Source organism: Vipera berus (genome assembly GCF_964194415.1).
Source record: "Vipera berus genome assembly, chromosome: 5".
NCBI lineage: Eukaryota > Metazoa > Chordata > Lepidosauria > Squamata > Viperidae > Vipera > Vipera berus.
The window spans coordinates 42,598,025-42,614,613 of NC_138207.1; the positions used below are offsets into that span (position 1 = coordinate 42,598,025).

Genomic DNA, 16,589 nt, shown 5'->3' on the forward strand with positions numbered 1-16,589 from the left:
CTATAGGATGCTATCAATTTTACATGTGTATTTTCTCTTAATATTGCACTGATTGTGTGATGTGCTAGTGACATCTATTCTTACCTACACATTTATCTGTCAACAATGGAAGTGATTGTAGATTCTCTCTCTTATCTTTGAGCATTTCAGATTCCTATTTCCAGGGATCCTTGCAGTATCCACATAGAGAATATGCATTAAGTATACTGCTATGGTTCATGCTGCTGAAACTGAAAGCAAATTACTTTCAGACCAACATTATGTAAAGTTCTAAAATTGTAATGTTAAATCAGGAAACAAAGTCTATTCAATAATGTAGAAAGCAAAAGTAATTGTAATATTAGTTTTCTCCAAGTGCTTAGATGAAATGGGAAAGTAGACAAGCAAGAAAGGAATAAACTAGGATACCGGTTTTAGAAAAATTAAAAGAGTTAAAATAACTCACAATTCCATTAGTCACTTAACTACAGTTTTGTTCTAAAAAAATCTTTCATGCAATACATTCTCAATTATATAAAGGCAGAAAAAAGCCATTGAATTCAGCTTTAGTAGATCATTTAACTGGAAGCATAATATTTCTGAGAGTTTTTATAGATATTTTCTATAAATCTAGAAAATCTGGACCTGGGATAAGCAGATGTGGATGTTTGATGGTGTTACAAGTATCATTGCAGAATGAGAGCTGTTTCGAGTAAAGCTGCCATTTTCAATTGACTGATGAATTTGTTAATGCCAATGGTGTTCAAGTGGTGCTCCAGTGTTTTTGGGATTGCATCCAAGGAGCCTATTAATACTGAAAATTGATCTATTTCTATTTGCAGGTCTTTGTATTTTGTTACCTTCTCCAGTTCTTTCTTTCACTTCTATTCTGCTGTTTCCAGATACTGCCATCTCTAGATTTTTATTTTTTTATTGACAATTGTTAAACCCAGGGTTTAAACAGGTTGATAGAATTTTGACAAAAGAATACGATGGTCATAGCAAACACTTTTCCAACAACCCAAGAGACGGCTCTACACATGGACATCACCAGATGGCCAACACAGAAATCAGATTGACTATGTGCTCTGCAGTCAAAGATGGAGAAGATCTATACAGTCATAAAAACAAGACCAGGAGCTGACTGTGGCTCAAATCATGAGCTTCTCGTTGCAAGATTTAGGCTTAAATTGAAGAAAGTAGGGAAATGCACTAGATCACTCAGATATAAACAAAATCATATCCCTGATGAATACACAGAAGAGGTGACAAATAGATTTAAGGAATTAGATTTGATAGACAGAGTGCCTGAAGAATTATGGACAGAGGTTCGCAACATTGTACAAGAGGTAGCAACTAAAACCATCCCAAAGAAAAAGAAATGCAAGAAAGCAAAATGGCTGTCTGAGGAAGCTTTGCAAATAGCTGAGGAAAGGAGGGAAGCGAAAGGCAAGGGAGAAAAAGAAAGATTTAGATTTTATTAGATTTATATACCGCCCTTTTCCCGTAGGACTCAGGGCGGTTTACAAGGTGTTTAAAACATCAATACAAAAATTAAAAAACAATTAAAAATGATTAAATTCAGTCCCTGAAGTAGAAATATAAAAACCCCAATTAAAACTCTCAGCCTGGGCCAGAAAGCTCAAAGAGTCAGGTATTCAGGTCCCGGCCAAATGAGCGAAGGTCGGGGGCAGTCCTAAGCTCCACGGGCAGCTGGTTCCAAAGGGCAGGTGCACCCACAGAGAAGGCCCTCCCCCTGGGTGTTATCCGCCGGCAGTCTATTACCGGCAGCACCCTGAGAAGGCCCTCCCTGTGGGAGCGCACTGGACGAAGGGAACGTGATGCCGGCAGCAGGTGTTCCCTCAAATATCCCGGACCCAAGCCATTTAGGGCTTTATAGGTCATCACCAGCACCTTGAATCTCACCCGGAGGGCAACCGGAAGCCAATGCAGCTCGCGGAGTAGAGGTGTTACATGGGAGTATCGGGAAACCCCCATCACAACTCGTGCGGCTGCATTCTGCACCTGCTGAAGCCTCCGAGTGGTCCTCAAGGGCAGCCCCATGTAGAGAGCGTTGCAGTAGTCTAACCAGGAGGTCACGAGCGCATGAGTGACTGTGCCTAGGGCATCTCGGTCCAGATAGAGTCACAACTGGCGCACCAGGCGAACCTGGGCAAAAGCCCCTCTGGTCACGGCTCCTATGTGATCTTCAAAACTGAGCTGTGAATCCAGGAGGACACCCAAGTTGCGAGCCCTATCAACGGGGGGTAGCACCCCACCCCCCATCGTTAACGATGGAATAGACTGGTTAACCCGAGATGCCGGTATACACAGCCACTCAGTCTTGGCAGGATTGAGACGAAGCCTGTTTCTCCCCATCTAGACCTGGACCGCCTCCAGGCAACGGGACATCACAGCGAGGTCATCACTGGGTTGGTTCGGGGTGGAGAAAAAAAGTTGGGATACCCTACCCCGAAACCACGAATGATCTCGCCCAGCGGCTTCATATAGATGTTGAACAGGAGGGGAGAGAGAACCGACCCCTGAGGAACTCCACAAATGAGAGGCCTCGGGGCGGATCTCTGCCCTCCCATCAACACCGACTGCGAGCAGCCCAGGAGATAGGAGGAGAACCACCGTAAAACAGTGCCTCCCACTCCCAACCCCCTGAGACGCCGCAGTAGGATACCATGGTCGATGGTATCAAAAGCCGCTGAGAGATCTAATAGGACAGAGGAACAACCCTTGTCCCGAGCTCACCAGAGATCATTCACCAGTGCGACCAATGCCGTCTCCGTGCTGTACCCGGGCCTGAAACCCGATTGGTACGGGTCGAGATAATCAGCTTCCTCCAGGAACAGAGGAAGCTGATGCGCCACCACACTCTCAACAACCTTCGCCAAAAAGCGAAGGTTGGAGACCGGACGATAGTTGTTCAAAATCGCTGGGTCCAGGGCAGGCTTCTTGAGAAGGGGCCTCACCATCGCCTCCTTCAAGGCGGCGGGGAAAACACCCTCCCTCAAAGAGGCAGTTATTACTTCCTGGAACCAGCTTCGTGTCTCCTCCCGAGCCGCATAAATCAGCCAGCAGGGACACGGGTCCAATAAACAGGTGGTGGAGCTCAGCCTCCCCATAATTCTGTCCACATCATCAGGGGAAACAGGATCGAACTCAGTCCAGATAACATGCTCAAGACCGTCAGATTCCTCCACATCAGACTCTGCCCAGTCAGAGTCCAAAGCGGCCCGGATCTGAGCGATTTTGTCCATCAGATGGTGACTAAACTCCTCAGCCCAACCCTGTAAGGGATCCTCCCTCACCTCCTGGTTAAGAAGGGAGCAAGTCACCCTAAACAGGGTGGCTGGGCGATTATCTGCGGACGCGATGAGGGCAGCGAAGTAATTAGCCTTCACCATCCTCATCACCACGAGATAAGACCTTATAAAGGTTCTTAACTGCAATCGGGTCAGATTCGGAGCAGCTGGACCTCCAACCACTCTCTAGACCCCGTCTCCGACGCTTCATCTCCCGGAGCTCCACAGAAAACCATGGGGCCCAACGGGTTCTGCGCCAGGTCAGGGGTCGCAAGCCTACAACACGGTCGAGTGCCTCGATTGCCGCCTTTTCCCAGTCATCCACCAAGGCATCGGCCGGGCTGTGAATGAGGGCGATGGGTATAGACCCAAGCGCCATCTGGAACCATTCTGGGTCCATTAGCCACCTGGGGCGGAATCACCTGGTCGGTTCCGCAGCCCAGCGACGGGGGGTGGCATAATGGAAGACCAGCCGCAGGAAATAATGATCGGATCATGACAGGGGGACAATAGCTGGCAAACCCCCTCCCAGATCATCCAACCACTGTCCAGATAAAAAAACCAGGTCGAGAGTGTGGCCCCCCACATGAGTCGGGCCCTGAATTACTTGGGTCAGGTCCATGGCCGTCATGGAAGCCATGAACTCCCGAGCTAACTCCGACGACCCTCCCAGGGAAGCCAGGTTGAAGTCACCCAGAACTATAAGCCTGGGGAACTCCACCGCCAAGCCTGAGAGGGTGTCGAGCAGCCCGGGGAGGGCTGCTGCCACACAGGTGGGCACCAGGTATGTAAGCAACAAGCCCATCTGAACCCGAGGGCCACATCTCAGGAGGAGGGACTCACTCCCGCCTATCTGGACAATGGTGGTCTCCCGCGGACATAGAGTCTCCCGAATAACCACCGCCACCCCTTCACCCCTACCCTGAGCCCGTGGCCGGTGTAGCACACAGAAACCTGGGGGGCATAACTCGGCCAGAGGGACCCCTCCCTCCAAGCCCAACCAGGTTTCCGTAATGCAAGATACACCCAATTGAATGCAGAATTCCAGAGAATAGCTAGAAGAGATAAAAATGCCTTCTTAAATGAACAGTGCAAAGAAATAGAAGAAAACAATAGAATAGGGAGGACCAGAGATCTCTTCAAGAAAATTGGAGAGAGGAAAGCAACGTTTCATGCAAAAATGGGCATGATAAAGGACCAAAATGGCAGGGACCTAACAGAGGCAGGAGAGATTAAGAAGAGGTGGCAAAATTACACAGAAGAACTATACAAGAATGAGCTTAACGTCCCTGATAATCACAATGAGGTAGTCACTGACCTCGAGCCAGACATCCTAGAATGTGAAGTGAAGTGGGCCTTAGAAAAGCTGAGCAACAACAAAGCTAGTGGAGGTGACAGTATTCCAGCTGAGCTATTCAAAATCTTAAAAGACAATGCAGTAAAAGTGCTACACTCAATTTGCCAGCAAATTTGGAAAACTCAACAGTGGCCACAGGATTGGAAAAGATCAGTTTACATTCCAATTCCAAAGAAAGGCAGTGCCAAAGAATGTTCAAACTATCGCACCATTGCACTCATTTCTCATGCTAGTAAAGTTATGCTTAAAATTCTACAAGCTAGACTCCAGCAGTATGTGGATCGAGAACTACCAGAAGTACAGGCAGGATTTCGAAAAGGCAGAGGAACAAGAGATCAAATTGCCAACATACGCTGGATCATGGAGAAAGCTAGGGAGTTCCAGAAAAACATCTACTTCTGTTTCATTGACTATGCTAAAGCATTTGAAAATTGTCTATGGGGTCGTGATGGGTCAGACACGACTTCGCAACTAACAACAACCAGTTCTTGCTTGCCAGCAAATGATATTTCTTGCAGATTTTCCAATGCATCATTGTTGCTATTTTATTATGCCATTGTTTGTTGTCAGTCTATGCCAGGGATGTCAAACTGCCGGCCCACGGGCCAAATGCGTCAGCCCAAAACCACGCCCACCCCATTGCTGGCAATGGAGAAAAAGCTCTGATACATTGCGCGATGTCACGTGACATCACGAGTTTGACATGTCTTGTCTATGCAATCTTCTTGCAATAACTAACCAGGTGATCCACCATTTCTTCACTGAGGTGGCATTTGCTATCTGTTGTTGTCTTCTCAATTCTGGCTTTTGTGCATTTGTTCTTAAGGTTTGATCTTGAGCAGCCAGAATTGGCCCCTCTGTCTCCTTCTTCAACTTTCCTGCTCTTAACCATTGCCAGATCTTGTTATTATGTTTTCCCTGCTATTTTTAATGTACTGGCCATGTAATACTTGTCTTCCCACACCTCTTTTCTGTTCTTCATTTGGCTGTTCTTATAAGGCCCATTTCATATCTCCATATCCAATAGTCCTTCCTGGTATACTAGCTTTACTGCATCTTCTTCACTCTCCTTCAGATATTCTTCCAATGCCCTTTTTTCTTCTTTAACCTTCTGATGTACTTGCAATATTCCACACCCACCTCTTTTCTTTGGTAAGTAGAGTCTGTCAACATTGCTGCATGGATAAAGGGCATGATTCATTGTCCTTATTTTCTGGTCTTCTTATTCAGGACTTTTAGTTCTGCTTGAGACTAGTCTGCTATTCCAGCTGTATATTTAATGTTTGGAGTTCCTCAGGTATTAATTGCCTTGATCATATTTCCTTGCATTTGGATGTTTAAGATCTTCTTCACTCTCTTGATGTATTCATTTCTAACCTTTTTCTTAACTTCAGCCTTCTTGATGTTGTCAGCTTGAAAGATGCCTAGGTATTTGTAATAATCATCTTCATCCCGATGCTTGATGTAATTTCTATCTTGATTCTTGATTTTTCCATTTCTAATTATTTTTCCTGATTTGATGGTGAGCATGGCACATTTGGCCAGTCCAAACTCCATCACAATACTTTGGCTATATATATATGGACAACACTGAGCAGCAATTCTATTTCAGATGGTGTTTTTCCAAACAGCTTCAAATTGTCTATGTAAAGGAAGTGGGATAGCCTGGCAGATGTTTTTGATGTTTGATAGCCATGGCCTGATTTATTCAGTATTGCTGACAGAGGAATCAGGGCAATGACAAACAATAGTGGAGACAGTGAGTCTCCTTGGAAAATTCCTCTCTTGAGATTAACCTCTCTCAATCTATCACCATTGACCAGCAACCTTGTCTTCCATTGTGCCATCAATCTTTACACAAACCTTATATTTCTATTGACTCCTGTTATTTCTAGGTACTTGATATCCAATCATGTGGCAGGCATTGAATGTCTTCCTGTAATCAATTCATGCTATATTCAAGTTGGTCTTTTCTCTTGCACTTTTCCAGAATCATCTTGTCAATTAGTTCATCTTTTGTTCCTTTGCTATTTGAGCAATTTCCTTTCTGCTCAGGAGGAAAGAGCTTGTTTTCAAGTAGCTGCTGTTGGACTGCATCAGCTACACCTATTAGCAATTTGAAGGTTCTTGATAAGCAGGTAATTGGCCTGTAATTGCGTTGTTAGCTCTTTTGCTGGAACTTTCCTTATCAGGTAGGTTTTGCTAAACGTTAGCCACTCTTCAATTTCACCTCCTTGCAGTATGTTGTTAAGCTGCTTAGCAACAAGTGGGTGTAGACAAGTCAGAAATTTCAACCAAAATCCATGCAATTCATCTTCACCTGGTGTTGATGAATTCTTTATCTTCCTTTCCCTTTTCTGCAATTATTATAAATTCTTTCATTTCATCTTTTTAAAAAATTTTATCCACCTCCTTTATTCAAGCTGCATTCTTGTTAAATTTCTTTGGGTTACCCCATATCTGTGCCCCAAATTGCAGTTTCTTCATTGTCAGGTGCTGACTTAATTCACTACAGTCTCTCTGTTGATAGATTGGTAGAAGTGGTTTTGATTGGATTGAAATTGGAGATTCTCCCTATAATTTTGTATCTGCTGATATTCTTGGCTATAGCTGTTATTTGTTGCTTTTTTATTTCCAATGCTTGCTTGAACTTTCTTCTTTCTAAGTGGTATTCTTTGGTCTTCTTGTTCTTCAGCTTCTTTTCTTTCATCTATTCTAGCTTACTGGTATCTGATCTCAGCTCGTTAATCTTATTTTCCAGCCTCATCTTCCATTTTGGTAATACACTGTTTGGCTTTTTTTTCTTTGTTAATTTTGTATCCTAGGAATTCAGTAATAACTGCAGTTGTGCTGTAGTTGGTTTGTTTCTTGCAGCGAGCTACTGTTTATATTTGATATTACAGTATTGGCATCTTTTAATACTTGTACTGTTTCTTTTGGAACAAGCTTCAACACAGGCAACCTTATTCCGTTGTTTTTGTGCTGTTCTAAATGCTCAGTTATTCTTTGTTTCATTTCTTCAACTTTTTTAGTTATAGGGATTTGTTTTTTCTCAGGCGGAGAAGAGGTTTCCTGTTTTTCAAATTCTATAGCTGTGCTGGCCTTCTCTACTGCCAACAGGGTGTCAAACTGCCAGCCCATAGGCCAGACACGTCATCTGGAAGCCGCACCCACCCCATTGCCGGCAATGGCAAAACCGTTCTGATACGTTGTGTGACGTCATGTGACATCGTGAGTTTGACATGTCTGCCCTAGAGTCGTAAGTTGCTTCTAGCAAGCCTTGATTCCTTTGCCTTGGGTAGATCTTTGCAGCTCTTCCAATTCCACTTCTGTGAAAACTTTATTTCATATTATGAATTGATGTTGATCTGCTAACCTCTGTTGTTTCAGATTCGGGATGTTATTTTCAAAACATTGCTTTCTTTTCAAATATCCTCTTTGTCAAGTTTCTGTTCAATGCTGCTAACATCGAATGTTATTGCTTGACACTCTTCTTGTTGGACTTGATTTGTAATAACAGATTATTATTTCTTTGTTTTTAATCACTGTATATTTGCAATGGGTAAACACCTTTCTTTCCAGTAGTTCTGCAACTGCCTGCCTTGGTTTCTCAGCCAACAGTCTTAATTCCTATAGCTCATTTTTCACCAGATGCCTAGGAACTCCAACACCTACTGCTGTCCTTGATGACCCTGGATACAACTGAGCCAGTATGGGTTTCTGTAATTTACATCTCACCATATTTTTTATGGAAGAAACATTCTTTGTCTGACTCCTCTGATGAGATCTGTCCAATACAATTGAACCTGTAGCTCTCATCATCCTGTGTCATAGCTCTCATCATCCTCAGAGCACACAAGTCTCACAGCTAAGGCAAGGCAAGTTTGGTTTTTAAATACTATTTTAGTCCAGGGTATCTAGTTTTATATTTAAATTTTATTAAGATTTTTTTTTTTTGGTTTTGGGAGACTTCCGGTGGCTGCGCGGCGCCGGAGACAGCCTTCCCGGGCTGCCCGCGGCTCAGCTGAGTGATTTTCGCCCGAAACAGCGCCGATCAGCTGTTCGGGCGAATTCGAAGCCCCCTCCTCGGGAGAAGAGGAGGGGGTGAGGCCCCAGGTAGGGGTCGAGTTCTCCGGGGCCGCCTGAGCTTGCAGCTTGGGCGGCCGAAGGATCGAACTCCCCCGTAGCCTGGGTCGCTCCCAGCTGGCCAGCGCCTCTGCTCCTGACTTCATGGAGCAGAGCCAGGCGTCTGCGACCACCCCTGCCTGAAGGAAGGACTATGGAATAAAAAGAGCAGGCAGAGCGGTACAAGAGGAAAAGGTGAAGAGGATTATTTTATTCTACTCTCGAGCTTGATGGACTTTTTAAACTTTAAGTGAAAGTGCGTCACAATTGAAAGTAAAAGATGGCGGCTAAGCCTCCCCCTAAAACTCTTCGGAGTGCTGGAACTTCTCCGGTGCAACAATCATCATTGCAGGCATTGCATCCTCCTGATGTATTGACATCGAAGGACTTATAAGATGCTCTTGAAAAACATACCCAGGTAATTTTGAAATCAATGGGTGATAAATTTGCACAGATGGAGGAGAAATTGAAGAAGTTGGAGGAGAGAATGGAGGACAGGATGGAACAGAAGTTCAGGGTGATGAAGGTAGACATTTTGTCTTCAGTGTATAAAGTGGCTGAATGTGTGGAAGATTTGGATGAAAAAGTGGAAGATTTGACTCAAAAGAATGCCATATTAGAAGCAAAAGTATTGGAGAATGAAGATTTAAGAGACAAAATGGATAGAGAATTGAGTCTTGCTCAATATTTCCAGATGCAGTTTGCCATTAGAATCAGAGGTTTAAAGGAGAATATTAAGGAAGATTTAAAGCAGCTGGTTTCTGAGGCTCTCGAAGTGGTATTGAATCAGCCAGCATCTGAAATAAAAGGAGGCATGGATAAAGTGTTTCGTGTGAACTCATGGATTGCTAGACAGAGAAAGTTGCCTAGAGATGTGGTGGTTTATTTTGCAAAAAGGGAAATTAGAGATGAAGTTATACAAGCTGCCTATGATACTAAAGTCGTGATTGCTGATCAAGAAGTTCTGGTTCTAAAAGAAATTCCTCCAAAGATTTTAAGGAGAAGGAAGGATTTTACATTTCTTGTGCAAGAGCTCAAGCAACGAGATATAAGGTTCAGATGGGAGATCCCAGCTGGGTTGATGGTGATGCATGAAGGTAAAAGGTACCGTCTGGTTACTGTGATGCAAGCGCGTGATTTTTACAATAATGTTTTAAAAGCAACCCCATTAACACTTCTGGAAGCTGCAAAGGGATCTGGAGAAGGAGAACATCAAGAGGCTGAAGATGGACAGACAGAGGAGAATGGTGCTGGAGGAGATCAAGTTATAACACCTTTGGATGATCCCAGAGAACAGAGGGTGACGCGTGCTGCTTTAAAACGATCAAAAAAGATAAAAGAACAAGATCAGCAGAAGTCTATGGAACTTTCACAACGTACTTACAGCCAAGTAGTGGGAGGTGGGAAAAGATTTGGGTGAGGAATGTAAAATTTATACAAGTTTGAAATCTAAGAGAGAATTTTTACAAAATGTTTTATAGATGGTATTTAGATTTTAAAAAGCTAAGTATGTATCTGAATTATTAGCCTAAATGTTGGAGGTGCGGTGATGAAGACGTAATATATCTTCATATATGGTGGACTTGTAAAAAGGTCAAGGCTTTTTGGATAGAAGTCTGGTGGAATATACTAAGTTGAGGTTGAATTTAATTACGGCAGCAAGACTTTTGATAGGTTAGTACTGGAAAGAGGAACTGCCGACCATAGAAGAGTGGACTTTAAAGGTTTCCGACCTGGTTGAAATGGCGAAGATTTCGGCCTATTTGAAAGATTACTTGCAGGAACGCTATATTATGGAAGGGAGAAAATGGTTTGAGTTTATCCAGAATAAGTATAGGGTTAAGAAGTTTTATATTTGAATAAGTCTTCTTTCTTTGTTTCTTTTTCTATATTAGTTTTTTTTATATATATTTAATATTACTAAGGTTTGTTTTATCCTATATAAGCTAGAGAGTGATAGATTTTAGAGTTTATGGTTGTTAGTATATGGTTGTTTATGATTGTTTTTTTTATATATACCTTGTATTTAGCTCTGGGAAGTCGGGGGGGGAGGGGGGGAGGGGGGAGAGGAAGGGGGGGAGGGAGAAGGGTGGGGGAGGGGGGATTTTTTAAGGGAAAAATTGTATGTTAAAACTTTTCAATAAAAAAAAAAAGATTTTTTTGGTTTTGCCCAGAGTCCATTGCAAATGGACAGTTCAGCAAATCATCATCATATCATTATCACCATCTTAGGCATTTCCATCAATGTATTTTACCATCTCAATAAGAATGCCTCTTGACTGAAATGATAAGCAAGTTAAAGATGCTACTATTTATTACTATTTGTCCAAATTCTTCCCAGTAGGTTACACCTATACATATTAAGGTTCAATGTGCATGTAATATTAAACATCAGGCTCATATTACTTAGCTCTGCATCCTACAGATGCTAATTTGAAGATGAATTAACTCTTAATAGCATTTGCTTTATCACAATTTAAATATACTCATTTTTACTTCTGTTTAAAACTCTTCACAGAAAAGCCATGAGCAGTAACAATATTTTACTAATAGCTACATTTTAATAAAGCTTTATAAAATCGACCAAAGTGTCTTGTCTGATTCATAATCCTGCCAACAGTTTTGACATTTGAAGTTTGTCTCTCTATAATGATCTATTTAAATTAAGAGTATCTAAGATACTTTTAATTTATTTTGAATTATTTCATACTTCACAGTAAATCAGTCAATATAAACAATAAGAATATAAATATTAGATATTTGTAATGTAGCATAATAAAGATGGAGCAATTCAAAAACACATTTGGTTTACTTCCAAGTGTACAGCTAGTAAATGTCTTACTATAATTGACAACCAGTTCCATCCATTTAACAAACCTAAATCTACTTACAAAATAACCACAATGTATTTATTAGGAATAATTCCAGAAAACCTCAATAAAGAAAATCAGAGTTCACCAAGCTATATGTTGACAGCTACAAAAACAAATCAGGCACAACACTGGAAAAATTAAACTTTAGCAATGATACAAAATTGGGAGACCAAACCTAGAGCATATGCACCAATGGCAAACCTGACAGTATTCATTCAAATAGAAGCCTAAGCAGGAATGACTCATTACACAACAAAGCAAATTCAGACAACTGGAGTAGTTTTTAGGAAAACAATAATCAGATTAATCAAAAACAACAATGTAATTAAACAGATAGAATTAATAACCTCCAATGTTTGTATGATCAGTAGTTGGGAAAATAAATGAAGGGAATGGGTATCATCAAAAGTTTCTTTCATAATATTTTACTTATATTTCACTAGCAATTGTTTATATTCTACATTGCTTATCTAACTTTATTATCTTCAGTATTGTGCAATTTCTATTTAAATAATATTTATGAAATAACAAAGTTTAAAAAGCTAATTTCAGACTAGAAAAAACTCATAATATATTTATAAAAATTCAGATCTATTTTTGGTGATATATTAAGCATTCATTAACTTTTTCTCCCCAATGATAACATGTTTCATGTTGATACATGACCATGTAATCTTTTTAGTTTTATTGAATGCTCTCAGAAGATAATTGTCTTAAATCAATAAAATACTGCCAATTCTTATAACTTTGTTCTAAAATTGTACTTAAGAGATTCCCTAAAAACAGTTGTTCAGGTTATACTTTGTCATAATGTACATTTCTGCCTTTATCTATATGAGGGGATACAATTACCAGAAACATTCATTTCAAAAATCAGCATGCAGATCATATTCAGATTAAAATAGTTTTAAAAAATTCCATTACTGGAACAAGAAAAAGGACATTTAAAGGGGGATTTAAATATCATTTGTACATTTCCCGAGATTAATTTCAACCACACATATGGATTGCTGCGATTTATTTATAAAATTAATACTCACTGTAACACTGGTAACTCTGAAGTAATCATTTTGTTGCCCACTATGACCTGCTAATGTAATCAAAGAGATATCTTGTAGAGGTATCTATCTGTCAATATCTTCGTAATTATTTTCAAATCCAACCTATAAATAAAACAAAAATTAATTAAATGCAGTTCTGAAGTTAAATGTAAGATCCAAAACAACCAAAATCTAAAAAATCTGGGGAAGAAAAGTTTCTCAATCAAAAGGACTTAGTGTTTGAAATATTCAAAATCAAAAAGAAGCATTTATGCCAATTTAATTACATTCCAGTCAAACAATATATACTGTAATTTACAGTCACGTGAAAAATAAAGTACACCGTTTTTAAGTTCTATGGTTTTACGTATCAGGACATAGTAAAAACCATCTGGTCCTTAGCAGTTCTTAAAAGTAGGTACTTACAACTTCAGATGAACAACACATGACGTATTACACAATGTCATCATTTATTTTACAAAACCAAAACCAAAATAGCCATGTGTGAAAACCTTCCATTGGTATGAAGTGGTTAAGTAGCAGTCAGTGCTGCTAATCAAGTGCCCTTGTTCAATTGATCATCAGCAAGTGTGACTATCTTGATAAAAGCCAAAGTTTCAGTTTGCTGGTCTCCAGCACTGAGGTGTATGTTAACACATTGACAAAGAGTAAAGACAGCAGCAATGGAGAAGCAATTGTTGCTGCCCATCAATCTGGAAAGGGTTATAGGCCATTTCCAAACAATTTAAAGTCCATTATTCTACAGTGAAGAAGATTATTCATAAGTGGAAAACATTCAAGACAGTTACCTATCTTCCCAGAAGTGTGCATCTCAGCAAATTTACCTCAAGCTCAAACCGTGCAATGCTCAAAAAAATTGCAAAACATCCAAGAGTTACTTCTCAGTGTCTGCAGGCCTAAGTTACAATATGTTAAAGTTCATGACAGTACAATTAGAAAAACACCAAACGAGTATGATTTGTTTGGAAGAGTTGCCAGGAAAAATCCTTGTCTCTCTAAAAAGAACACGGCAGCACGACTTGATTTGCAAGGTTGCATCTGAACAAATCACAAGACTTCTGGATCACTGTCCTTTGGATAGATGAGACCAAAGTGGAGAAGTTTGGCCATAATACACAGTGCCACATTTGACAAAAACCAAGTACAGCATATCAGCACAAACATACCGTCAAGCACGGTGGTGGAGGGGTGATGCTTTGGGCTTGTTTTGCAGCCACAGGAGTTGGGCACCTTGCAGTCATTGAGTCAACCATGAGCTTTTCTGCATATCAAAGTATTCTAGAGTCAAATGGGAGGCCATCTCTCCAACAGCTAAAGTTTGGCCGACATTGGGTCATGCAACAGGACAATGATCCCAAGCACACCACCAAATCTACATCACAATGGCTAAAAATGAAAAGAATCAAGGAGTTGCAATGGCCCAATATGTCCAGACTTCAACTGACTGAAATGCTGTGGCTGGACCTCAAGAGCTGTGCAAATGCCCACAAACCTCAACAAACTGAAGCAATGTTGTAAAGAAGAATGACCCAAAACTCCTCCACAACAATGTGAGAAACTGATAAAAGTCATACAGAAAACTATTACTTGCTGCTAAAGGTGGTTCTACAAGCTATTGAATCACAAGGTGTACCTAATTTTTCACACATGGCTTCTCCACTTTGGCGTGTTTTTTTTTGTAAAATGATGACATGTGTTCTTACCTACTTTTAAGAACTGCTAAGGACCAGATGATTATATCCTGATACACAAAACCATAGGACTCAAAGAGGGTGTACTCTCTTTCACATGACTATACATCAGTATAATATAACCTATATATAATAATATGTACCGTATATACTTGAGTATAAGCCGACTCGAGTATAAGCCGAGACCCCCAATTTCACCCCCCAAAACTGGAAAAAGTTATTGACTCGAGTATAAGCCGATCCGCCGTTCTGCAAGCCTCTGCCGCCAGCAGAGGCTCGATCCGCCATTTTGCAAGCCTGAATACACAGGAATACCCTGTGTGGCCGCGGCTCGTCGGCAGGTCTCCGTTCCTCCTGCCGACCTTTGGGGAGGTTTGGGCGCCTCCCCAAACCTCCCCAAACCTCGGCAGGTCTCCGTTCCTCCTGCCGACCTTTGGGGAGGTTTGGGCGCCTCCCCAAACCTCCCCAAACCTCGGCAGGTCTCCGTTCCTCCTGCCGACCTTTGGGGAGGTTTGGGCGCCTCCCCAAACCTCCCCAAACCTCGGCAGGTCTCCGTTCCTCCTGCCGACCTTTGGGGAGGTTTGGGCGCCTCCCCAAACCTCGGCAGGTCTCCGTTCCTCCTGCCGACCTTTGGGGAGGTTTGGGCGCCTCCCCAAACGTCCCCAAACCTCGGCAGGTCTCCGTTCCTGTTTGGGGAGGTTTGGGCGCCTCCCCAAACCTCCCCAAACCTCGGCAGGTCTCCGTTCCTCCGCGCAGACCTGCCGACGTTTGGGGAGGTTTGGGCGCCTCCCCAAACCTCCCCAAACCTCGGCAGGTCTCCGTTCCTGTTTGGGGAGGTTTGGGCGCCTCCCCAAACCTCCCCAAACCTCGGCAGGTCTCCGTTCCTCCGCGCAGACCTGCCGACCTTTGGGGAGGTTTGGGCGCCTCCCCAAACCTCCCCAAACCTCGGCAGGTCTCCGTTCTTCCTGCCGACCTTTGGGGAGGTTTGGGCGCCTCCCCAAACCTCCCCAAACCTCGGCAGGTCTCCGTTCCTCCGCGCAGACCTGCCGACGTTTGGGGAGGTTTGGGGAGGCGCCCAAACCTCCCCAAAGGTCGGCAGGAAGAACGGAGACCTGCCGAGGTTTGGGGAGGTTTGGGGAGGCGCCCAAACCTCCCCAAAGGTCGGCAGGTCTGCGCGGAGGAACGGAGACCTGCCGAGGTTTGGGGAGGCGCCCAAACCTCCCCAAACAGGAACGGAGACCTGCCGAGGTTTGGGGAGGTTTGGGGAGGCGCCCAAACCTCCCCAAACGTCGGCAGGTCTGCGCGGAGGAACGGAGACCTGCCGAGGTTTGGGGAGGTTTGGGGAGGCGCCCAAACCTCCCCAAACGTCGGCAGGTCTGCGCGGAGGAACGGAGACCTGCCGAGGTTTGGGGAGGTTTGGGGAGGCGCCCAAACCTCCCCAAACAGGAACGGAGACCTGCCGAGGTTTGGGGACGTTTGGGGAGGCGCCCAAACCTCCCCAAAGGTCGGCAGGTCTGCGCGGAGGAACGGAGACCTGCCGAGGTTTGGGGAGGTTTGGGGAGGCGCCCAAACCTCCCCAAACAGGAACGGAGACCTGCCGAGGTTTGGGGACGTTTGGGGAGGCGCCCAAACCTCCCCAAAGGTCGGCAGGTCTGCGCGGAGGAACGGAGAGCTGCCGAGGTTTGGGGAGGTTTGGGGAGGCGCCCAAACCTCCCCAAACAGGAACGGAGACCTGCCGAGGTTTGGGGACGTTTGGGGAGGCGCCCAAACCTCCCCAAAGGTCGGCAGGTCTGCGCGGAGGAACGGAGACCTGCCGAGGTTTGGGGAGGTTTGGGGAGGCGCCCAAACCTCCCCAAACAGGAACGGAGACCTGCCGAGGTTTGGGGACGTTTGGGGAGGCGCCCAAACCTCCCCAAAGGTCGGCAGGTCTGCGCGGAGGAACGGAGACCTGCCGAGGTTTGGGGAGGTTTGGGGAGGCGCCCAAACCTCCCCAAACAGGAACGGAGACCTGCCGAGGTTTGGGGAGGTTTGGGGAGGCGCCCAAACCTCCCCAAACGTCGGCAGGTCTGCGCGGAGGAACGGAGACCTGCCGAGGTTTGGGGAGGTTTGGGGAGGCGCCCAAACCTCCCCAAACAGGAACGGAGACCTGCCGAGGTTTGGGGACGTTTGGGGAGGCGCCCAAACCTCCC

At 43.7% G+C, this 16,589-nt stretch overlaps 1 protein-coding gene across 2 annotated transcripts in view; it reads right to left on the reverse strand.

The window, feature by feature from the left end:
* STAG1 (STAG1 cohesin complex component) overlaps window positions 1-16,589 on the reverse strand; it is a 190,416-nt gene that overhangs the window by 142,848 nt on the left and 30,979 nt on the right. For both annotated transcript variants that reach the window (XM_081328647.1, XM_081328651.1), the window contains exon 2: window positions 12,689-12,811. In XM_081328647.1, the coding sequence (XP_081184773.1) occupies window positions 12,689-12,717 (29 nt within the window). In that variant the 5' untranslated portion in view covers window positions 12,718-12,811. The remainder of the gene's footprint in view (window positions 1-12,688; window positions 12,812-16,589) is intronic.